General features: G+C 41.3%; 1 protein-coding gene across 7 annotated transcripts in view; it reads left to right on the forward strand.

Moving 5' to 3' along the window:
• LOC121002128 (nucleotide-binding oligomerization domain-containing protein 1-like) overlaps positions 1-25953 on the forward strand; it is a 95284-nt gene that overhangs the window by 59804 nt on the left and 9527 nt on the right. For all 7 annotated transcript variants that reach the window (XM_040433453.1, XM_040433451.1, XM_040433450.1 and 4 more), the window contains 6 exons: positions 554-2342; positions 5317-5400; positions 12431-12514; positions 15630-15713; positions 16821-16904; positions 22939-23022. In XM_040433453.1, coding sequence (XP_040289387.1) covers positions 554-2342; positions 5317-5400; positions 12431-12514; positions 15630-15713; positions 16821-16904; positions 22939-23022 — 2209 coding nt within the window. The remainder of the gene's footprint in view (positions 1-553; positions 2343-5316; positions 5401-12430; positions 12515-15629; positions 15714-16820; positions 16905-22938; positions 23023-25953) is intronic.

Here is a 25953-nt window from a genome sequence, read left to right on the forward strand (position 1 = left end):
GCCATGGCATAAACACATACAGAGGTTATGGTCCCATAATAAACATGATTATATGTCTCCTTCTGGTTAATACCAGCACACCAATTATGTCCCCCTTATTGTAGGAGAGAAAGGCAGCTGGTGAATCTCCCTTACTTACATTGCTGTCTATGGAAAGAGGAAGCCCTGTGCTGCTGAGAGGACATGGATGACACCATTTATAGGGAGCCATTAGAGCTACATGGCTTGACCTTATGATTCATACACCTATGGTTTCTCCTAAGGCATACTGTGTATAAGAATTGAGGAAAGTAATGAGTGTAAAATGCAGTGAACTTGGAAAGGCAGTTATATAAAACCTCTGTGCAAAAAAAACGCATATAACAGTAAAGCTATCTCCAACTCTCTAACTGGATAGTGCTAGTCCCAACAAGTTGGCGTGAACATTGATTACTTGAACTTTAATAATATTCCTCAAAATGCTAAAAATTATTTTATAGCTATCGCCTTAGTTTTCTGTATACTATAATTATTCATTAATTATAATTAATATTTTTCTTCTTGAATCTTTCAGTTACTTTATACAGCAAGAAGCTCAAACAAGTGTTGTGTAATGATTCCACATTTGTACCGTCTTACTCCCAGCGTGGGGAGTTGGTGCTCCCGGAGACTTATGTTAATAGTGCTATGGAACTTGTTAGTGACAAAAATGAAAATATGGGACGAGTAAATGATCTAAGTTCCTTGTTTGATGACACTGGGGTGATCAATGAAGAAGGAGAAACTACATTTATCTATGGGGATGCTGGCATGGGAAAGACCCTTCTGATCCAAAAATTGCAAAATATGTGGGCGAAAGGAGAATCTTACTCTGATACTAGATTTTTTTTTAGTTTTAGTTTTCGGAGATTTGTTCTTTCTAATGCCAACACTCAGCTCTCACTGAAGGACTTGCTGTTCAGATACAACTGCCATCCAGACAATGATCCAGAAGAAGTGTTTCATTATATTTTGAGGTTTCCAGAAACTGTAATGTTTACTTTTGATGGCTTTGATGAAATGCAGTCCAGTTTTGATTTAAACAACATTCCAGAAGTTTCCTTACCTACAGACACTGCCCACCCTGCGGCCTTGTTGATACATCTACTGAGTGGAAAATTGTTGAAAAGATCAAGGAAAGTCTTAACAGCAAGAACAGGTTGTCAGGTATCAGGGAAACTTGTGCGGAAGAGAATTATGCTACGTGGTTTTGGTACAGAAAACCTGATGGAGTATACTAACTTATTCTTCAGGGATCCTAGCGTTCAGATGCATGTAATAAACCAATTAGAAGCCAACCACAACATCAGCAGCCTATGTTCCATCCCATTGTTTTGCTGGATAATATTTAAGTCTTTTGAACATTTTCACTCCATAAATGAGAGTCATACTTTTTCCAGTAGTTCTGTAACACTTACAGATATATTTTTACTTATAATTGAAGTTTATTTGAACTCATCTAACAGAGGAACGACCAGAAGTCAGGCTGAAACTTACAAGAAGGGTAGGGAGACCTTGCTGTTTATAGGAAAGCTTGCCTACAGTGGAATGGACAATTCAGCCTTCCTTTTTGACTATGATACCATCACATCTCTAAACATCCCAGAACAATATCTCCAATTGGGTTTCTTCAGAACTGTGAAAAATTACGATGGATGTGGTGGAAATAGCTCTTTTGAATTTTTTCATGTGATACTTCAGTCATTCTTTACTGCCTTATTTCTTGTGATTGACAGTGGAACTAGCACTACAGAGTTACTTAAGTATTTCAGTCATTGTGCATACTCCCCACAACAGGAGCTTCTACCTAAGCTAATGATGAGTGTTTGTGCAAAGAAGCACAAGCAGGTCGATCCTTTTGCAAATAATGATCACTTACAGTTCATCAACCTCTTTCTTTGTGGGCTGCTTTCAAAACCAAAACAAGTTCTCCTTGAACATCTAGTGCCACCTTCAGTCTTAAAAGTTAAGAGAAAAGCTCTCAAGCAACAGCTTTTCAAAAGTGTCAAATTTCACTTAAAGCACCTGCCCCGGTCATTGTTTATGGGATATAATTGTGTCCATGCATTGACTCACTTTATCTGGATGGCACGATGTGTATGTGAGACTCAGTGTGAGAAGGTGGGGAAGTATGTAGCCAAAGGAATATGTGCAGATTACATTAAGCTAAGCTTCTGTGGGGCTTCTTCTTCAGATTGTGGTGCCATCTCCTTTCTTCTTAATCAGTACCAGAAAGAAATTGCTTTGGAGTTGGACAATAACAATATCAATGATTATGGAGTGAAAGAGCTTATACCATGCTTCAGAAAACTCACAGTGGTTAGGTACGAAGACTTACATTTCCTTGCTTACATTTTGTTGTAGGAAATCAGATAAGGATCCATTTTCAACATACAGATGTAGTAGGGTTAACACACATGCTTTATGAGACATGTTATCTAAATGCGACAAGTTAAGAAATTTGAGTTAAGAGTTTGTGTGTTAACCCTGCTACATCTGTATGTGGCCATACAGTTGGTACTATATAGCAGGATATGAGAAAAGTTCTCCCCTTTAGGCCTCATGCACACGACAGTATTTTTTCACGGTCCGCAAAACGGGGTTCCGTTGTTCCGTTATCCGTTTCCGTTTTTGTTTCCGTGTGTCTTCCGTGATTTTTGGAGGATCACCAGACATGAAGGAAAGTAAAAAAAAAAAGTTGCTTTGGTGTCCGCCTGGCCGTGCGGAGCCAAACGGATCCGTCCTGACTTACAATGCAAGTCAATGAGGACGGATCCGTTTGACGTTGACACAATATGGTGCAATTGCAAACGGATCCGTCCCCCATTGACTTTCAATGTAAAGTCAGGAGTCCCTATTATACCATTGGATCAGAGTTTTGTCCAATCCGATGGTATATTTTAACTTGAAGCGTCCCCATCACCATGGGAACGCCTCTATATTAGAATATACCATCGGATTTGAGTTAGATCGTCAAAACTCAGATCCGACAGTATATTCTAACACAGAGGCGTTCCCATAGTGATGGGGACGCTTCAAGTTAGAATATACTAAGAACTATGTACATGACTGCCCCCTGCTGCCTGGCAGCACCCGATCTCTTACAGGGGGCTGTGATCAGCACAATTAACCCCTCAGGTGCCTCCGCTCTCCCCCCCTCCTAATTAAAATCCCCCCCCCCCATCATTGGTGGCAGCGGAGAGTTCCGATCGGAGTCCCAGTTTAATCGCTGGGACTCCGATCGGTAACCATGGCAACCAGGACGCTACTGCAGTCTTGGCTGCCATGGTTACTTAGCAATTTTAGCAGCATTATACTTACCTTCGCTGTCTGTGGCCGGCCAGGCGCTCCTCCTACTGGTAAGTGAAAGGTCTGTGCGGCGCATTGCTTATAGCACAGACCTGTCACTTACCAGTAGGAGGAGCGCCCGGCCGGTCACAGACAGCGCAGGTAAGTATAATGCTTCTAAATGGCCACCAATGAATGTAATACAGGGGAGGGAGGGAGGGAGGGAGGGGGGGCTGTACTGGCCACCAATGAATTTAAAACTGGGGAGGGAGGGGGGTCTGCCCCCTCCTGCCTGGCAGCACCTGATCTCTTACAGGGGGCTATGATACGCACAATTAACCCCTCAGGTGGGGCACCTGAGGGGTTAATTGTGCGGATCACAGCCCCCTGTAAGAGATCGGGTGCTGCCAGGCAGCAGGGTGCAGTCATGTACACTGTTCTTAGTATATTCTAACTTGAAGCGTCCCCATCACTATGGGAACGCCTCTGTGTTAGAATATACTGTCGGATCTGAGTTTTCACGAAGTGAAAACTCAGATCTGAAAAAGCTTTTATGCAGACGGATCTGCGGATCCGTCTGTGTGAAAGTAGCCTACGGCCACGGATCACGGATGCAGATGACAATCTTGTGTGCATCCGTGTTTTTTCACGGACCCATTGACCTGAATGGGTCCGCAAACCGTTGTCCGTCAAAAAAATAGGACAGGTCATATTTTTTGGACGGACAGGAAACACGGATCACAGACGCGGATGAACAACGGTGCATTTTCTGAGTTTTCAACGGACCCATTAAAAGTCAAAGGGTCCGCAGAAAATCACGGAATACGGAACAACGGACACGGATGCGCACAACGGTCGTGTGCATGAGGCCTTAAAAAGCATACAGTATCAATTTTGTTTTAAGAATTTCTACGTACAGTAAAGGATCCATTGATGTGAAATTAATTCAAGCACAAATCATTCCAGGTTATATCCTGCTCTGTATAAATAGTTTCTTCTGTGCGACTATTGCTTATGTTGACAATTTAGTGTTGAAACCAACTGTAATTAGGCTCTGTTCACTCTGTTGAGCAATTATGAGCACGTATAAGACTGTACTCATTGACTTCAAAAGCCAAATATATACCAAAACACTATCCTTTAGGCAGTCACATGTTTGGATTACCTTTTTTTCAAAGGTTACGTACATATTGGCAAGCAAACCTACTTAGTGTATTTTAGGGATAGATGGAAGAATGTATAACAGCAGGATCAGACTACACAGGGTTTGTCTATTAACATGAAGACAGTTAGGTCAGCATAGATATTGTAGTCACAGCATGATAGAATATTTGTATTAAAGGGGTTTTTCAGTACTTTGGAATGTTCCTGCCGTCCTTGCTGGAGTGCCATGGCCCCTTTAATCAGCAGATTGTCAGAGGTGCCGAGAATCAGACTCCCACTGATGTGAAATTGGTGGCCTACCCTGTGGATAGGCCAATAATATCTAAATTCCGGAAAACCCCTTTAACCTGTTTGCAACATCCACTGTACATGGACGGCAGATGTTGGGACTTTAAAGGTGTTTCACACAGCAGACACCTGCTAGTAATTCATTCATGATCAGAAATATGTTTACAATTTCTATTTTACTCCATTGTGGCCACATCACCACTAAAGCCAGTCATTGACTGCAGGGGAGCATGTGACTAAGCCCATGCTGCACTGCATGTAAACACTGAGGACCAGAAGATGGGGACAATGGCGGCAAAGCAAAGGGCCGAAGCAGCAGGGAGCAGGTAAGTATGAATCCTTAGAATAGCGGGATAGGTTGCTGGCACGACTATATGTCATTATTACTGGAGAAACACATGTTTTCAAATTTTCAGGTATGGCTGGCTTTAGATGTTAGAGGGTACGTTTTATAATATGTAATATAACCATCAAACATTAACTATTCAAAGTCACTTTGTACAACATCAATATTTTAAAAGAAATACGTTTATAATTTTTGTTTTACTCGGATTACAGATTAAGTGTCAATCAGATCACAGATGAAGGTGTTAGAATTTTGGCTGAAGAGTTAACCAAGTATAAGATCATCATTTATCTTGGGTAAGTATTATTTTATACCATATCTTGTGGTGCACAGTAGCAGATTTAGCATGTCTGTGGCTCCAAGTAAAGGGTCAAGGGCCCCTGTCATACCTCTAAACTCTACCCTGTTGCATAACTAAACTCGGTCTAATTTCTGCTATGCTCTGCCTCCAGCAGCATGCCAAGCCCCACTCTGCTTAGCAGTGAAACCTGGGCACTTCCGCTGCTGCTAGTCTACAGTTGAGAACGGCCTCCTTCCCCACTGGGCTCCTGTGAGCTGAGCCACCTGCACACATGGTATGCCCACCTCTGATGTAGTCTTTTTTTGTCAGCCAAGGCCTGTGTCTAGCAGGGCACCCCCTGATCTTTCGAGCCCTAAGCATTTGAGTGGATTGTGTAGTGTAGTGTTGAGCAAATCGAGCTTTTGATCCAAGATCAGAAGTCGACTTGTTCAAAACATCATTTGGAGATTCGTCTCTGTAGAACATACAAATGTATGGTCTCGGGCAAAGGAAATTAGTTATGACCAAAGTCTCGCAGGACTTTGGTGAATAACTTCAGAGTTCCATTTTTAAACTTGAAAACCATTTTAAAACTTGGTTCGCCTTCAGTACCTTTCTCAAATATTGGTATATGCCATCCTCCAGTCCTGTGGCACTGACTCAAGAGAGTTACAAGGGAGTCCAAGAAGATGAAACAATGCCAGAAAAGGGCAGTAGCACAAAGGTTAAGAAATGACAAGCTCAGAGTCTTGTCTACAAATGCTCGCAGTCTAGGAAATAAGATCAATGAACTTGAGGCTATAATGGCATCTGAGAATATAGATGTAGTGGCTGTTACTGAGACGTGGTTCAAGGGGAGTAATGACTGGGATATATCAATACCAGGGTTCTCTCTATACAGGAAAGACAGAGAAGGCAAGAAGGGGGGAGGGGTGGCCCTGTATGTGAAAGATAACCTAAAATCTAATTTGATACAAGTTAGTGAGAACAATTTAGAGTCAGTTTGGGTTACCGTGCAGCTTGATAATCATAAGGCAACTCGTGTAGGTGTGATATATAGACCACCTAGCCAAGTCAAAGAATTAGATGATCTACTAGTTGAGGAAATAGCTAAAATGACATTGAAGGGGGAAGTTATCATTATGGGAGACTTCAATCTTCCAGATGTAAACTGGAAAACCAAAATAGCTAGTTCTGCCAGGAGTACAGATATTCTAAATTCCCTACTGGGATTATCTCTACAGCAAGTAGTGGAGGAGCCAACCCGGAAGGAGGCCATTTTAGATTTAGTATTCACAAATGGGAATTTGGTATCTGATATTACTGTAGGGGAAAGCTTGGGATCTAGTGATCACCAGTCAGTGTGGTTTACTATAAGTACAGTGACTGAGTCACACCACACAAAAACAAAAGTTTTAGATTTTAGAAAAACAGACTTTTCTAAAATTAGATTACTGGTATACAAGTCCCTATCAGACTGGAACAGTTTCATTGGAGTCCAGGAGAAATGGGACTACTTAAAAGTGGCACTATTGAAGGCAACAGAAAATTGCATTAGGCTTGTCAGTAAAAGCAAAAAAAGGAAGAGACCACTGTGGTACTCAGCAGAAGTGGCCAAAATCATTAAAAACAAAAAGATAGCATTTAGGAATTATAAAAAAAAACAAAACGAGGATGACAGACAAATTTATAAGATTAGGCAGAGAGAGGCCAAACAAGTTATAAGAGCTTCCAAAGCACAGGCAGAAGAGAAATTAGCTCAGTCAGGAAAAAAAGGCCAGAAGGCATTCTTCAGATACATAAATGAAAAAAGGAAACTAAAACAAGGAATTACCAAATTAAAAACAAAAGAAGGAATGTATATAGAAGAAGATAAAGAACTAGCTGACTGCCTCAATGAATATTTCTGTTCAGTTTTTACAAAGGAAAATGAAGGAGAAGGACCTCAGTTAGGAAAGAAGACTAATGAATCTTTTGATGCATGTGTCTTTACAGAGGAAGAGGTTCTAAGTCAGCTGTCTAAAATTAATACAAATAAGTCACAGGGGCCTGATGGGATACACCCAAAGCTATTAAAAGAGCTCAGCGTTGAACTAGCAAAACCATTAACAGATTTATTTAACCAATCGCTGGCAACAGGAGTCATCCCAGAAGATTGGAAATTAGCAAATGTTGTGCCCATTCATAAGAAAGGTAGTAGGGAGGAATCGGGCAACTATAGGCCAGTAAGCCTGACATCAATAGTGGGGAAATTAATGGAAACCATACTTAAGGAGAGGATTGTGGAACATCTAAAATCCCATGGATTGAAAGATGAAAAACAGCATGGGTTTACTTCAGGGAGATCATGTCAAACTAATCTTATTGATTTTTTCGATTGGGTGACTAAAATAATAGATGGAGGAGGTGCAGTAGACATCGCTTATCTAGACTTTAGTAAGGCTTTTGATACTGTCCCACATAGAAAGCTTATCAATAAAGTGCAGTCTTTGGGCTTGGACTCCCATATTGTTGAATGGATTAGGCAGTGGCTGAGGGACAGGCAACAGAGGGTTGTAGTCAATGGAGTATATTCAGACCAAGGTCTTGTTACCAGTGGGGTACCTCAGGGATCTGTTCTGGGACCCATATTGTTTAATATCTTTATCAGCGAAATTGCAGAAGGCCTCGATGGTAAGGTGTGTCTTTTTGCTGATGACACAAAGATTTGTAACAGGGTTGATGTTCCTGGAGGGATACACCAAATGGAAAAGGACTTAGGAAAACTAGAGGAATGGTCAAAAATATGGCAACTAAAATTTAATGTTGATAAGTGCAAGATAATGCACCTGGGCCGTAGAAACCCAAGAGCAGAATATAAAATCAGTGATACAGTCCTAACCTCAGTATCTGAGGAAAGGGATTTGGGGGTCATTATTTCAGAAGACTTAAAGGCAGGCAGACAATGTCATAGAGCAGCAGGAAATGCTAGCAGAATGCTGGGGTGTATAGGGAGAGGCATTACTAGTAGAAAGAGGGAGGTGCTCATGCCGCTCTACAGAGCACTAGTGAGACCTCATTTGGAGTATTGTGCTCAGTACTGGAGACCATATCTCCAGAAGGATATTGATACTTTGGAGAGAGTTCAGAGAAGAGCTACTAAACTGGTACATGGATTGCAGGATAAAACTTACCAGGAAAGATTAAAGGACCTTAACATGTATAGCTTGGAAGAAAGACGAGACAGAGGGGATATGATAGAAACTTTTAAATACATAAAGGGAATCAACAAAGTAAAAGAGGAGAGAATATTTAAAAGAAGAAAAACTGCTACAAGAGGACATAGTTTTAAATTAGAGGGGCAAAGGTTTAAAAGTAATATCAGGAAGTATTACTTTACTGAGAGAGTAGTGGATGCATGGAATAGCCTTCCTGCAGAAGTGGTAGCTGCAAATACAGTGGAGGAGTTTAAGCATGCATGGGATAGGCATAAGGCCATCCTTCATATAAGATAGGGCCAGGGGCTATCCATAGTATTTAGTATATTGGGCAGACTGGATGGGCCAAATGGTTCTTATCTGCCGACACATTCTATGTTTCTATGTTTCTATGAGATACAATGGTTTATCAGTTACTGAGCTCAATTCCCATAGAAACTGTGGATGAACGCCATATTGGTTGGGTTTTATCAGTATTTCATTTGCTCAGATGCAACGGATAAAAACTAAGGGGGTCATTTATTAAGACTGGCATTTTAGGCGCTGGTCTTAATACCCCTTTTGTCCTATTTAGAAATATCTAGGAGCCTTGCTTTATCCCATTATTTGGAGGTATGCCAGAAATTGTGATGGAGTCAACACAAATTTACAACACAATTCCTAGATAGTGAAAGGTCCTTTTCTCCAAGCCATGCCACAAATCCTGTACTTTGTGTATGACTCTGTCCCTCTACTTCTGTAACTGCTTATTACACAAGCCCTCCTGGAATTCTGGGTGACCCCAAAGATTTAAATGTTTGGATAGTAGAAACGGTAGATTATACATCTTTCTGGTGGCCTTCCACGTGACTATATTATCCTTAAAGAGGACCTTTCATCGGTCCAAACATTGTGAACTAAGTATCATGATCTGTACAGCGGCGCCCAGGGATCTCACTGCACTTTCTATTATCCCTGGGCGCCGCTTCGTTCTCCTGCTATGCCCTCCGGTATCTTCGGTCACTTGGTTATAGTAGGCGGAGGCTTAGGGGACTAAATTATAGTAGGAGGAGACTGCCCTTGTTCTCCTGGGCGTCTTCTTCTCCCAGGCTGTAGCGCTGGCCAATCGCAGCGCAGAGCTCACAGCCTGGGAGTTTTTTTCTCCCAGGCTGTGAGCTCTGCGCTGTGATTGGCCAGAGCTACAGCCGGGGAGAAGAAGACGCCCAGGAGAACAAGGGCAGTCTCCTCCTACTATAACCAAGTCCCCTAAGTCTCCGCCTACTATAACCAAGTGACCGAAGATACCGGAGGGCATAGCAGGAGAACGGAGCAGCGCCCTTTCACCGAGGGCGCTCCCAACACCTCCCCTACCCACATCTTGTGCATGCATGCGGGAGAAGTCCTTCTAGATTTTTTTTATTCATTTATTGTTTTTTTAATCTCCCTCATTTAGCCTTACTATATTGAGAATAAAGGTTTTCTATGCTAAGGAAGCTAATACATATTATTGGTTTATTCACCAGATTTTTTTTTCAGCTATTGTTTTTTTTTTCTTTCTCATTTAACTCATAATAAAATGCTATAGCCTGACTAAATTGGAAATAGGGTTTTTTTACTCTTAGAAAGCTAATACATACAGTATTACTGGTGTCGTTATAATAATATTTTGTTCCTGTGAATAAACCAGCAATATGTATTAGCTTTCTAACTATAGAAAACCTCTATTGTCAATAAAGTAAAGCTATAGACTCTTATTATGAGTTAGAGGGAGAGAAAAAAATAACTGAAGAAACAAGTTGCTGATTTCTTTATAGTTATATATTATGCCTGTGAATAAACCAATAATATGTATTAGCTTTCTAAGCATATAAAACATATATTCTCCACATGGTAAGGCTTTAGTAAGTACTCTATATGATATGTACATGCTAGGACACACATCTAGGACACAGCTCTGCCTTCAGCATGCTGATGTCTAGCCCAGTCAGCCCTGCCCCCTGGTACTCCAATGTACTCATTTGCATATGCATACAATTGCAGATATATCTGCAGATGTTTAACAATAAAAAGAAAGGTATTGTTTTAATCAGCATGATCAACCCTGCCAGACAGTGTACCTGGTTTAATAGGGTTGATAATAAATTCCTACTTATTCTGGACTTTGAAGTCAAGGAGGTGATCCTATCAGTTGTTGGCAGCTATCTCTGTATGCTGGTCATAAAAATAAAGCTGTCAATCACTGGTAAGACCGCCTCCTTGACTTCAAAGCACTTCCGGGTCCGCATTTCAATTCCCGAAAAAAATAGAACATGCCCTATTCTTGTCCGCAAGACAAAAATAGGCATGTTCTATTAGTGCCGGCAATGTGCGATCCGCAAAATGCGGAACGCACATTGCCAGTGTCCGTGTTTTGCGAATCTGTGGATCCGCAAAACACACACGGATGTGTGAATGGACCCTAAGAATGAGTTTAAATGAATAAAATACAAGTCAAACTTAATATTTTTCAATAAATGTATATCAATCTGTTTAGCTCCTCCTGCTCTATACCATGGTGCCTGCAGCTCAAACACCATGTTCAACGTGACAGGTTACTTTTAATGTCAGGATAGTAAAATCCCCCCTTGCTTTGCACCTTTCCTATTAGTTGCAGCAATTCATCCTCGACCAATTCAGCTATATTAAGTGGTTTATAAACAGACAAACCCATAACCCTCTTTTATATTTTCTGTCTTTTCTAAATACAGTATAATCCTACCCATTTGATACCCAGTACTAATCTAAGCTTCTTAAAGTTAATGTGTTGAAAGTAGAAAGATGGACACATGTAAGGAAATTGTGGAAATGATACTCTATAATGGCAGTGACCTCTTTTAGCTGGATAATGTGCCTTCCCACCCTATAAAATACTTACCTGACTGGGCTCCAGTGAAACGAGACCCAGCTCCGGCACCCGCACCCGGGAGAGATGTACTGCTGAGCCACACACCCCAGTGATGCAGTTGCGTCCCTAGCAACAGAGTGCAATGCTCTGTTTCCCCTACAATGTATGCATGTGCTGGTGGAGATTAGCAGTGGGATGAATGACAACCCAGCTGCCCAGTTACTGTGTAGTGTGTATCCTGTCCTATGGAGCGCCAAGCCCATGGACCTATCAGGTCCTGAACCAGAGACTTGGCATTCTATTTAATCCTCTCCTGGCCTTCCACCTTTGCCAGTGATAGTCTTTGGACTCACTAGCTGTGTTCCTGGTTCTTGTTCCTGTGCTTCATTGGATTGCTCATGCTTCGGATCCCGACTTGTCTTCTGACCTCTCTCTGCCTCTGGTTTGGTAGCCCGTCTGTTTATCACCCATTTACGTATGACTCTGGTATTGTGTTTGTCTGTCTTTGTTTGTTATTCCGTCTCTGTCCCTAAACATAGGGACCGTCGACCAGTTGCAGTTTAGCTATGTAGGGCTTGTACTTCAAGTAGGTAGGGAAAGCGGGCTGGGTTCTAGCCTTAGGACTTACTGTCCTAGTCTATTACTACCTACAGTTGTTACACACCCTGCACAAACTGTTCAAGAATGGTTTCTAAGACAAATAGTTCAAGGTGTTGGCTTGGACTACAAATTTTGCAAATCTTAATCCAATGGAGACCTCAATTTGCAGATTACAGTTTTAAAAGATCTGTTAATAAAGTCTTGGTTCCAGATACCACTGGTCACCATCAAAGGCCTTGAAGAGTCCTTGTCTCAAGGGACCAGAACTGTTTTAGCATCATGGGGGGGGGGGGGAAGGGGGCATGCATCATGAGGGGTTTTAATATTATGGCTAATTGCTAAATATACATAGAAGCACATTAATAAGAAATACATTTTTTTTGTAGATTATACAAAAATCTAATAACAGACAATGGAGCCAAACATGTGGCACAAATCATTCTAGGATGTCCTTTGTTACAGCAATTGAAGTAAGCATGCAACATATTTCTGTGTATGTATTTGTTTCTAACTTTGATTTGGCCATGAGCATGACACTCTTAAAAGGACACCAATATTGACATGTGTAATTGAATGCCACATACATTATACTATAGGAGCTGATAACTACTTCTATTATACTAATCTAATGCATCTCGGGAGCTCTTGTATAGAAAAGAGAGCCTCCCAAAGTACAGTACAATAGTTTAATATACACTGTGTGCAGAATTATTAGGCAAATGAGTATTTTGACCACATCATCCTCTTTATGCATGTTCTCTTACTCCAAGCTTTATAGGCTCGAAAGCCTACTACCAATTAAGCATATTAGGTGATGTGCATCTCTGTAATGAGAAGGGGTGTGGTCTAATGACATCAACACCCTATATCAGGTGTGCATAATTATTAGGCAATCCTTTCCTTTCCTTTGGCAAAATGGGTCAAAAGAAGGACTTGACAGGCTCAGAAAAGTCAAAAATAGTAAGATATCTTGCAGAGGGATGCAGCACTCTTAAAATTGCAAAGCTTCTGAAGCGTGATCATCGAACAATCAAGCGTTTCATTCAAAATAGTCAACAGGGTCGCAAGAAGCGTGTGGAAAAACCAAGGCGCAAAATAACTGCCCATGAACTGAGAAAAGTCAAGCGTGCAGCTGCCAAGATGCCACTTGCCACCAGTTTGGCCATATTTCAGAGCTGCAACATCACTGGAGTGCCCAAAAGCACAAGGTGTGCAATACTCAGAGACATGGCCAAGGTAAGAAAGGCTGAAAGACGACCACCACTGAACAAGACACACAAGCTGAAACGTCAAGACTGGGCCAAGAAATATCTCAAGACTGATTTTTCTAAGGTTTTATGGACTGATGAAATGAGAGTGAGTCTTGATGGGCCAGATGGATGGGCCCGTGGCTGGATTGGTAAAGGGCAGAGAGCTCCAGTCCGACTCAGACGCCAGCAAGGTGGAGGTGGAGTACTGGTTTGGGCTGGTATCATCAAAGATGAGCTTGTGGGGCCTTTTCGGGTTGAGGATGGAGTCAAGCTCAACTCCCAGTCCTACTGCCAGTTTCTGGAAGACACTTTCTTCAAGCAGTGGTACAGGAAGAAGTCTGCATCCTTCAAGAAAAACATGATTTTCATGCAGGACAATGCTCCATCACACGCGTCCAAGTACTCCACAGCGTGGCTTGCAAGAAAGGGTATAAAAGAAGAAAATCTAATGACATGGCCTCCTTGTTCACCTGATCTGAACCCCATTGAGAACCTGTGGTCCATCATCAAATGTGAGATTTACAAGGAGGGAAAACAGTACACCTCTCTGAACAGTGTCTGGGAGGCTGTGGCTGCTGCTGCACGCAATGTTGATGGTGAACAGATCAAAACACTGACAGAATCCATGGATGGCAGGCTTTTGAGTGTCCTTGCAAAGAAAGGTGGCTATATTGGTCACTGATTTGTTTTTGTTTTGTTTTTGAATGTCAGAAATGTATATTTGTGAATGTTGAGATGTTATATTGGTTTCACTGGTAAAAATTTATAATTGAAATGGGTATATATTTGTTTTTTGTTAAGTTGCCTAATAATTATGCACAGTAATAGTCACCTGCACACACAGATATCCCCCTAAAATAGCTAAAACTAAAAACAAACTAAAAACTACTTCCAAAAATATTCAGCTTTGATATTAATGAGTTTTTTGGGTTCATTGAGAACATGGTTGTTGTTCAATAATAAAATTAATCCTCAAAAATACAACTTGCCTAATAATTCTGCACTCCCTGTAATGTGAGGAGCCCTCAGCAATTCAATACATAGGAGCCGCATGTTACATCAAGTTCCTGTAGGCTGCAACCAAAATGCTACAATATATGATCTTCTAAACATGTTAGGAAAGCTCACATTTTTAACATCTGTTTTTCATCTATTTCTTTGGCTTTTTTTTTAACCCCAAACTCTGCAGAGCCTTTAGAATATATTATGTCCCCCTACAGTGCCTTCAGTATATATAATGCCCTACAAAGTTCCCCCAGTATGAATAATGCCCTACAAAGTTCCCCCAGTATAAATAATGCCCATCTATAGTGCTCCCAGTATATATAATGACACCCAAAGTGCCCTCAGTATCTATAATGTCCCTCATAGTGGCCTCTGTATCTATAATAACCCCCACAGAGCCCCTAGTATCTATAATGGCCCTCTATGGTGACAGCATTTTATGTCCTATTTTTGGACGTTTGTTATTCATGGGTCATTAAAAAAGCGGCCATGTGAATAGCTACATAGACCAAAATGGGCCTGAAAATGGCCATGTGACAACCATTACAAAAATGGCCATCACGCTGCCATTTTTCACTGTAGTGTGAATGAGGCCTTACTGCAATCTTTAGTCCCCTTAGAGCAGTGGTCCCCAACTCCAGTTCTCAGGGCCCACCAGCGGTCACGATTTGAGTATATCCCACAGAATGAATGCCTGTGGTAAGTCCTGATGCACTAACACTAATTATATCACCTGATCAATACTAAGGAAATCCTGAAAACGTGACTGGCAGGTGGGCCCTGAGGACTGGAGTTGAGGAACCCTGCCTTAGAGGACTTGTGTATGCAATCTTCTAATTGCTTGTACCATAGACTGCAACAAAATACTATTGCAGTTCATAGGATTTTGACAGGCTTCCTATTAAGCCCTGCCACAGATCACTGCTAGGAGGTGTCAGCTGTATTACACAGTCAACACCAGGGACAAATGGAAAAGGATCCCCTTATAAGCCTACTCTTTACAGTTACATCCTGGTGTGGCAAGGGATTAAAATTGGGGATGGTGGTGGCACCAGGGCAATTAACCCATTTGCTTTCCCTATAATGCAGCCTTCATATACGTACATTACACCATTTATTTTAAGGAAAGTATATTTGCTGTGCATAAGAATGCATAAGTATATGCCTAGATCAGTTGATATACTGAACTGAAATTTTTGGGACACTCGGACATTGATAATTTTCATGCTTATGGATTTTATTCTCTTGTATATACAATAAACATGTCTGAATTGTTGTCTGGCAAGGAATTTCTCTAATCACTCCAATCATCATTGTTATTATCGTTCAGGTTAGGATACAATCAGTTTACTGGTGTGGGTGGAAGAGAAATTGCAGAAGCCCTACAAAGGAACACCAGCCTTTGTGAAGTGGGGTAAATAAAAATGTATCCTAAATTAAAAAAAAAATCATTCTGCATTTCATACAAATTGTTTTGAAAAATGCTGTTCAGATTTATATAACTTATGAAGTACACAGCTGTGTACAGTTTTTTAGCCGTGCAGTTTAGGGTGAGAATTGCAACTTTCCACACACAAGATTAGCCATATGCAGTATAATAGGCTGTGTCTCTATGTTCTACTATTGAATTCCACATAGATATGAGCTACATTATGCTATTTAGTGTATTTTTATTGATCACTGCTTGGTGCTATTGTTTTATTTATTTTTTTACTATTCGCTGGGGATTTGCTTCATTTTGTTTATGTGCAATGTGCACAGTTGGACCTCTGTCCAGATACTTCAAGGAGTTGTCTCAAGTGGATGAGGTGAGTTACATATTTTATTTTAACCCCACAATGGACCTTTTACTTAATAATAATATATAAAATATACAGAACACCGATCCCAAACCCGAACTTCAGTGAAGAAGACCAGGTTCGGGTCTGGGTACCACAGTTAGTTTTTTATCATGCGCGTGCAAAACGCATTGCACCCGCGCGATAAAAACTGAACATCGGAACGCAATCGCAGTCAAAACTGACTGCAATTGCGTACCTACTCGCACGATTTTTCCTGATCCAGACGCAACGCATCCGGACCTAATCCGGACACACTCATCTGCAAGGGGCCTAACAGCACCCGTTTCATGGATCTAACAGAACCAGTTTTTTTGTCTGTTTTCCTGGACCAACAGCACCTGTTTTAATGGATGTTTTTCAGAAAGGCATCCGTTTTAGTAGACTTTTTTTGTCATGTGAATGTACCTTAAGTCCTGACAAAACTCCTAGGAGAGACAGAGAGAGTCCTGCTTACCCGACCTACCCACAACAATTGACAGCTCTCCCTGTATCAGTGGTTGGGCCCCCACTGATCACATACAGTACTTATCCCCTATGCAGTGGATATAAGATAAGTTTGTATCTTGGGATAACCCCTTCAAACTTATAAGCCCCTATTCAAAGAAAATAAAGTTTTACTGCAATTGCCTCATCTGTTACATGCTGTCTTACAAGGAAGCACTGAATGTATCTATTTGCAGGATGTGGGGAAATCATATTGGTGATGAAGGAGCACAAGCATTTGCGGAAGCAATAAGAAATCATTCCTGCCTGGAAGTTCTCAGGTTTGTTTTAAGGTTTACGTAACAAAATATTGTCATTCCCTATTTATATTTAAAGAGTCATTCCCTATTTATATGAAAATAAGATTAATCTTAGGCCTCATGCACAGGACCATTGTGTGTTTTGCGGATCCGCAAAACACGGATGGCGTCCATGTGCGTTCCGCAATTTTGCGGAACGGCCTGGACAGCCTTTAATATAACTGCCTATTCTTGTCTGCAAAGCGAGGACAAGAATAGGACATGTTATATTTTTTTTGCGGACCACGGAACGGAGCAACAGATGCGGACAGCACACGGAGTGCTGTCTGCATCTTTTGCGGCCCCATTGAAGCGAATGGGTCCGCATCCGAGTAGCCAAAACTGCGGCTCGGATGCGGACCAAAACAACGGCCGTGTGCATGAGGCCTTACAGTTACAAGAAAGAGTGAGTGAACCCTTTGGAATGAGGCTACTTTCACATCTGCATTTTTGCTGGATCTGGCAGGGGTCAGCAACAATTCTTCCATTAGGATAGTACAACCGGCTGCATCTGTTATGAAGGGATACAGTTGTATTATCTCTAAAATTGCCAAGACGAATACGCCACTAAAACCATTGGAAGTCAATAGGCGTCGGATGCTTTTTCTTTTGTGTCCAAGAAAATTGATCTTGCACCATTGACTTACACTGTTTCATGCCGGATCAGTCTTGCTCCGCAACCCATGACGCACTCAAAAACTCTTGCAGAGCTTGTGTGTGCATCATGGGAACGCAATGAAACAGAATGGAATGCATTCTGGTGCACTCCGTTCTGTTCAGTTTTTTCCCCATTGACAATGAAGTGTTTTCCTCTGGTTTTGAGATCCTTTGATGGATCTCGATACCAGAAAGGAAAATGCACTTTTTAGCAAGAAAAAAATCTTGCTAAAAAGTGCCTGTGTCTTATGGTCTGCAGTCAGGGTGGTCCAGCAGTGCCAGACCCCCTGACTGCTTCTACAATGACTTCCCTCTGCCTCCCTCACATACATCGGAACTGAAGCCTGCAACAACGCACCTGCCTACCTCGCTGTGAGTTTTAGCACAGTGGGTGCCGATCCTGGATGGTCTCTGGTATCCTGAAGTCTAGGCAGGCTTGGGGGAACAGTCCTTAGAAGATGCTTTGATCGTGAACACGGAGCTGCCCCAGCCGATGGCAAGCTTTGGAAGTGAGGCTTATTGAGTGATCGCTGACATCACCACCAATCCAATGCGCATCACTTCCAGAGCTTGCCATCGGCCGGGGAAGCTTCGTGATCATGATCTAAGCATCTTCTGAGGACTGCCTCCAAGCCTGCCTGGACTTCAGGATGCCAGAGACCATCCAGCATCGCCACCCCCTGGGCCAGGTAAGCAGGCACATTGATGCAGTCTTCAATTCAGGTGTATGCGAACGGGGCAGTAGGAGGCCAGTGTAAGTATGATGATTTAATAAAGATAATAGTGTGTGTGAGAGACGGATGTAGCAGTGATGTGTGTTTGTCATGAGGTGTATGCATTTGTGCTGTGTTTGTATGTCAGCTGTGTAGCGACGATGTGTTTGTCAGGTGTATATGCACCAGTGCTATGTGTGTAAGTTACTGACATTGGCCCCTCCACTTCATTAAACCACCAAGGAAGCTTTAATAAGTAGAGAATATTTTTTTCTAATCTTCTGTTGTCTAAACTTGGGGTGGTCCAGTGCGTCTTATAGTGCGGAAAATACGGTACCTGGATTTCTGCATGGATTACTAGTAAAATGTAGTCTGATTGTTATCTAAGTCCCAATTATAGGTAAACACAATTTGACCAAACTAGTAACACACAAACAATTGTACTGTTCATGCCTTTTATTGAGCACTTTGAGCAGACACCTACAGGGCAGGGACAAAAAGTAAGTGAAACTCTGTTAATTATTTGTCCACGAGCCGATTGGCCAAAGGTGCTCCACTTAAGAAGATGAGATTGAAAATATGAGTTTCACAGGTGCTTAGCCTATTAAAGGGAGAGTGTCATCAGAAAGTGACCTATTGTTTAAATCATGTTTTTATGTTAACTATATGTTTAAAGAGTTCTGTATTGAAATGCATTGGCTGTATGAGTAATACATTGTGTATTACTCATACAGCTTCCTGCCTGTGAGATCTAGGGGGCTGGATCTCACAGGCTCGTCACCGGAAGGCAGCGTCGATGCTGCCGTGATGACGGGATCACGCTCTTCTAGCGCATGCGCGGTACGCTGCCTGCTACAGCGTGACGGCCGGGCGCGCGATCGAACTGTCCGGCGCATCCGCAGTCAGAAAAATGCAGGCGGGTGAGTGAGGATCGCGCTGTAACAGGCAGCGCACCGCGCATGCGCTAGAAGAGCGTGATCCCGGCATCACGGCAGCATGTCCATCTAATTGTAGAGAGGAGGGGTAAGGGGCGGGCTTAGCTTTACTTGAAGCAAGGAGGCCGCTGCCCCCTTGACTTCAAGCCTGACTCGGGGACAGCACCAACCGACATTAAAACAGCGCTTTTAACAAGTATGAAGAAACAAAGAGGAAAGAAAATCATGATTAGCAACACACTGGGGGATACTGTAAGGTACTGTGGTCGGTTTAATATGCGTTTTGCAGGTGACAGGTTCCCTTTAAGTACAATCCAAGAACATAGCAAGCAATCCTAAAACAGGTGAGAAAGAACCACAAGGGAAACAGCTAAAACCTGCAGAAGTTTGTACAAGCTTCAAAAACCGCTGTTCATGTGTCCACTATTAGAAAAACGGTGAACAAGAATGAAGGACACCAAGAAGGAATGTACTGCCGTCCATGAGAAAAACATTATTGCTAGTCTCAAGTTTGCCCGAGACCACCTGGATGTTCCATAGTGCTTCTGGGGAAATATTCTATTGACAAAAGAGTCAAAAGTGGAAATTTTTTGCAAACATACACAATGCTGTTTGGAGATAAAATAACACTGCACACGAACACCAACGGTGAAGCTTGGTGGAGAAAGCATCATGGTTTGGGGCTGCTTTCCTGCCTCAGGGCCTGAACACCCTGTAATCATTGAGGGAACAATTAATTCAAATATGAAAATATAGGGGCACCAGCCCAAATCAAAAGATGATGCAACAAGACAGGAGGTGATGCAACAGGTAATGCAACAAGCCAGCACCCAAAGCACACAAGTAAATCTACTAAAGAATGGTGGAAAAAGATTATAGTTTTGGAATGGTCAAGTCAGAGTCCTGACCTTAGTAAGATGCTGTGGCATGACCTGAAGAGGGCTGTGCACGCAAGGCATCTCAGAAAGATTAATAAACTGAAACAGCCTTGAAGGAGGAATGGGCCAAAATTCATCCTCAAGGTTGCGCAAATTTTATTTGCAGCTATAGGTATGTGGTGAAGGTGATTGCTGGATGTTTACTCAATTTGCTCAATAAACAACTAAATGTTTCAACTGTCTGTGAGTTATGACTAGAGATTATGTTTTACTACAATCTTGACTTTTCTGAATTGTGATTGGTAATCATTGCAGATCTGTAAGTAATTCTAAACGATTTACTTACTTTTTCTTGCAACTATACAGTCGTGGCCAAAAGTTTTGAGAATGACAAAAATATTAGTTTTCACAAAGTTTGCTGCTAAACTGCTTTTAGATCTTTGTTTCAGTTGTTTCTGTGATGTAGTGAAATATAATTACATGCACTTCATACGTTTCAAAGGCTTTTATCAACAATTACATGACATTTATGCAAAGAGCCAGTATTTGCAGTGTTGGCCCTTCTTTTTGCAATTCGACTGGGCATGCTCTCAATCAACTTCTGGGCCAGTTCCTGACTGATAGCAACCCATTCTTTCATAATCACTTCTTGGAGTTTGTCAGAATTTGTGGGTTTTTGTTTGTCCACCCGCCTCTTGAGGATTGACCACAAGTTCTCAATGGGATTAAGATCTGGGGAGTTTCCAGGCCATGGACCCAAAATGTCAACGTTTTGGTCCCCGAGCCACTTAGTTATCACTTTTGCCTTATGGCACGGTGCTCCATCGTGCTGGAAAATGCATTGTTCTTCACCAAACTGTTGTTGGATTGTTGGAAGAAGTTGCTGTTGGAGGGTGTTTTGGTACCATTCTTTATTCATGGCTGTGTTTTTGGGCAAAATTGTGAGTGAGCCCACTCCCTTGGATGAGAAGCAACCCCACACATGAATGGTCTCAGGATGCTTTACTGTTGGCATGACACAGGATTGATGGTAGCGCTCACATTTTCTTCTCCGGACAAGCCTTTTTCAAGATGCCCCAAACAATCGGAAAGAGGCTTCATCGGAGAATATGACTTTGCCCCAGTCCTCAGCAGTCCATTCACCATACTTTCTGCAGAAGATCAATCTGTCCCTGATGGTTTTTTTGGAGAGAAGTGGCTTCTTTGCTGGCCTTCTTGACACCAGGCCATCTTCCAAAAGTCTTTGCCTCACTGTGCGTGCAGATGCGCTCACACCTGCCTGCTGCCATTCCTGAGCAAGCTCTGCACTGGTGGCACTCCGATCCCGCAGCTGAATCCTTTTTAGGAGACGATCCTGGGGCTTGCTGTACTTTCTTGGACACCCTGAAGCCTTTTTAACAAAAATTGAACCTCTTTCCTTGAAGTTCTTGATGATCCTATAATTTGTTGATTGAGGTGCAATCTTAGTAGCCACAATATCCTTGCCTGTGAAGCCATTTTTATGCAACGCAATGATGGCTGCACGCGTTTCTTTGCATGTCACCATGGATAACAATGGAAGAACAATGATTTCAAGCATCACCCTCCTTTTAACATGTCAAGTCTGTCATTTTAACCCAATCAGCCTGACATAATGATCTCCAGCCTTGTGCTCGTCAACATTCTCACCTGAGTTAACAAGACGATTACTGAAATGATCTCAGCAGGTCCTTTAATGACAGCAATGAAATGCAGTGGAAAGGTTTTTTTGGAATTAAGTTAATTTTCATGGCAAAGAAGGACTATGCAATTCATCTGATCACTCTTCATAACATTCTGGAGTATATGAAAATTGCTATTATAAAAACTTAAGCAGCAACTTTTCCAATTTCCAATATTTATGTAATTCTCAAAACTTTTGGCCACGACTGTAGCTTTCTTACAGCTTCTGGGCAAACCCAGGATATTTTACTGTGCCTGCTACAAGATAGGCAGAATGCAGCATGTTTCACATGGTGGACTGTATTCTGCTCACTGATCACTTCTTTTCATACTGATAATAGTAAATTGCTATCTCACTAAAGTTAAGGCTACTTTCACATCTGCGTTTTCCTTTCCGGTATTGAGAACCGTTATAGGATCTCAAAACTGGAGGAAAACACTTCAGATTTTTCCCCATTCATTGTCAATGGGGACAAAACTGAACTGAACGGAGTGCACCAGAATGCATTCTGTTCCATTTCGTTACGTTCCCATGCCTCACATAAAAACACTGCAAGCAACGTTTTTGTGTGCCGCATGATATACTGATCAAGACACGAAAGACACAAAAGAAAACGGATCCAGTGTCTATTGACTTACTGTACAATGTTTTTAGTGCCAGGTCCGTCTTGGTCATTTTAGAGATAATATAACCGGATCCATTCAGAACGGATGCAGATGGTTGTATTATCATGATGGAAATGTTTTTGCTGATCCTGCTGGATCCAGCAAAAATGCTGATGTGAAAGTAGCCTGACCTATGATTTCATGTCTACACAATATCTCCTTTATTTTAACTACTCCCTGCCTACCGCAAAATACATACGGTCATGTGCATGAGCCCTTACTCTGAAGTTTTCATTACCTCTGTTGGTTTAATTGTAGATAAAATGCATATGTATAGTGAAAACAGGGACGATAATCCTTTTATTAGTGAGAAGAAAGCCAATTGAAGAATTAGCAAACTTATTCTACTAACCATTACACTGAATTAACAGTATAATTTTATAATGCAAATTGTATAACTGTAATGTCGATAAAATGTACTATTATGTACCTTAATATTAGGTATCTTATGTATTTTTCTTTGTAGTCTGGCCTGCAATGAGATAACCTCAGTTGGGGGTAAATACCTTGCTGATGCATTACAGCACAACACATCTATCAAAACATTATGGTAAATATAGCTTCTCAAGGCTTTGTATTGTTACAAAAAGTTTAACTCAGCTTGTATTGCTTATACTCTTGCCTACCCTTTTTTCCAATATAACAATTGTATTTAGTTAAGCATATTGCAATTACATGTTCTAAAATAACCAGATGTTATCCATCTGTAGCATCTAAGCAGGGAGAGGTCATCTATTTGCCATTCGTGAGGGGTTGTTATGGCAGCTAGGGGATATCCTGCCATCTTAGTACTCCTATTATATCCTGCCAGGGCTTAATAGGATGCCACTACAGTCACCATACACTGCAAAGCAAAAGTACTGCAGTGTATTATACACAAAAAGCACAAATATAAAACACTCAAAAAAGAACCAATTTTTCCCATTTATCATATAAAAATATATACAATAAAACCATAAACTAATTTGGTATATCCGTGTCCAAATAAATCCAAAATATTATCATGTTATTGATCCCGCACAATGAACACCATGAATTGCAGAATGCAGGAATTGTATTTTTGTTACTTCACATATAATGAAAATGGAATGAAAAGTGATCAAAAAGTTGTAAAATGGTACCAATAAAAAATAAAGCTTGCCCCGCAAAAGAACTCTTGCATAGCTCTATATAGACAGTTGTGGTATGAAAGTTTGTGAACCATTCCAAATTTTCTATATTTCTGCACACATTTGACCAAAAACTTTATCAAACACGCCCTAAAAGTAGATCAAATAAAAAACAAGTGAGTCCAGAATATTACACTTCGTATGTTATTTATTGAGGAAAATGATTCAATATCACATGTCTGAGAGTGGCAAAAGTATGTGAATCTTTAGAATTAGCAGATAATTTGAAAGTGAGATTACAGTCAGGTGTTTTCCATCAATAGGATGACAATCAGGTGTGAGTGCTTGACCTGTTTTATGTAAAGATCAGGGATTTATCAAAATCTGGAAGTATATCATAGCACAAATAAAGGAAATTTCTGGGGACCTCAGAAGAAGAGCTGTTGATGTTCATCGAGCTGGAAAATGTTACAAAACCATCTCTAAATAGCATGGACTCCACCGACTCACAGGCAGACAGATTTTGTACAGATGGAAATTCAAGACCATTATTACCATCCCTAGGGGCCATCAACCAACAAAGATTAGGCCAAGAGCAAGGAGTGTAATAGTCTGTAATGTCACAAAGAAACCTAAAGTAACCTCAAAGTAACTAAAGGCCTTTCTCAGATTAGCTAATGTTAATGTTCATGTGTCCACCATTCGGAGGACCATCAACAACAATGGTGTGCATGGCAGGATTGCAAGGAAAAAGCCACTGCTGTCCTTCTGCAGTTTGCTAAAGATCACCTGGACAAGCCAGAAGGATTCTGGAACAATGTTCTGTGGACAGATAAGACCAAAATAGAACTTTTTGGTTTAAATAAGAAGCATTATGTTTGGACAAAGGAAAACTCTGGTTTCCAGTATAAAAACATCATCCTATTTGTGAAACTTGGTAGCGGGAGGATCATGATTTGGGCCTGTTTAGCTGCATCTGGGCAAGGGTGGTTTGCCATCACTGATAGAACAATGAATTCTGAATTATACCAGCAAATCGTAAAGGAAAATGTCAGAACATTGGTCCATGAGATCAATCTCAATAGAATGTGGGTCATGCAGCAAGACAATGACCCTAAGAACACAAGTCGTTCTATCAAAGAATGGTTAAAGAAGAACAAAGTTAAAGTTTTGGAATGGTGAAGTCAAAGGCATGATATTAATCTAATAGAAATGTGGAAGGACGGGAGGCAAGCAATTCATGGGGGGAAATCCAACAACATAACTGAGCTGTATCTGTTTTATACAGAGGAATGGGTTACAATGTCTCCAAGCCGATGCTCAGGACTAATCAACAATTACTGGAAACGTATAGTTGCAGTTATTGCTGAACATAGGGGTCACACCAGATACTAAAATCAAAGGTTCACATATTTTTTGCCACTCAAAGAGATCATTTTCCTTGAAGGGGTTCTCCAGGAATTAAAAAAAATTAAAATACTTAAATATTATTTTATAATAAATATATTCACAAATACCTTTCATTACTTAGAATGGCTTGTTTTGTCTAGGGAGCAATCATTAGGAGAAATAAAATGGCCACCGTCCTATCCAAATCACACAGGAGGACAAGTTACCTCACCACAATGAGCCATAGTGCTGCCTCATCCTCCTCTCTGCTCTGCTTGTCAGGAATCATGATCCTGAATACAGGTGAAACTCTGTGGGAATGTAGATGATGAGGAGACATGAGAGGAGGTGGGGATGTGGCTAATGAGCAGCAGCTCTTGTATGCAGCCTCCATTACCACAGCAACACATTACCACAGCCTGTCCTGTCCGTCCTCTCTGTACTTCATGTCTCCTCATGAACTAAATTCCCCAGAGATTCAGCTGAAGATCTTATCATCTGTATTCAGGATTATAATCCCTGACAAGTAGAGAGGAGGAGGAAAAGGAAGCAGCTCTTTACCTCAGTGTTGTAAAGTAACTTGTCCTCATGTGTGATCAGGACAGGTTTTGTGTGAACTAATGGGACAGCAGCCATTTTGTTTCCCCTGATGATTGCTCCCCAGACAAAACAAGCCATTATAAATAATAAAAGGTATTTGAGAATATACTGTATTTATAATAAAGTAATATTTAAGATTTTTTGAAGCAGAGACAAAAGTCTTGCATGCACTACTTTTGTCTCTGCTCCAAAATCTTCTTCTGAGAGGAAACCTAACGAACCCCATTATAGTCTATGGGGTCTTTAGGTTCCGTTCGGCTCAGTTATTTGCTTAATCCCTCCTTTCAATTTTCCTGCTCCTAAATAGAGCAGGAGAACGGAAAGGCTGAACGGTAATGTGAACGAGGCCTTACCCTACCCTTCATTAGTCCAGGCCTTGTTAC

This window comes from Bufo bufo, chromosome 5 (genome assembly GCF_905171765.1).
Source record: "Bufo bufo chromosome 5, aBufBuf1.1, whole genome shotgun sequence".
NCBI lineage: Eukaryota > Metazoa > Chordata > Amphibia > Anura > Bufonidae > Bufo > Bufo bufo.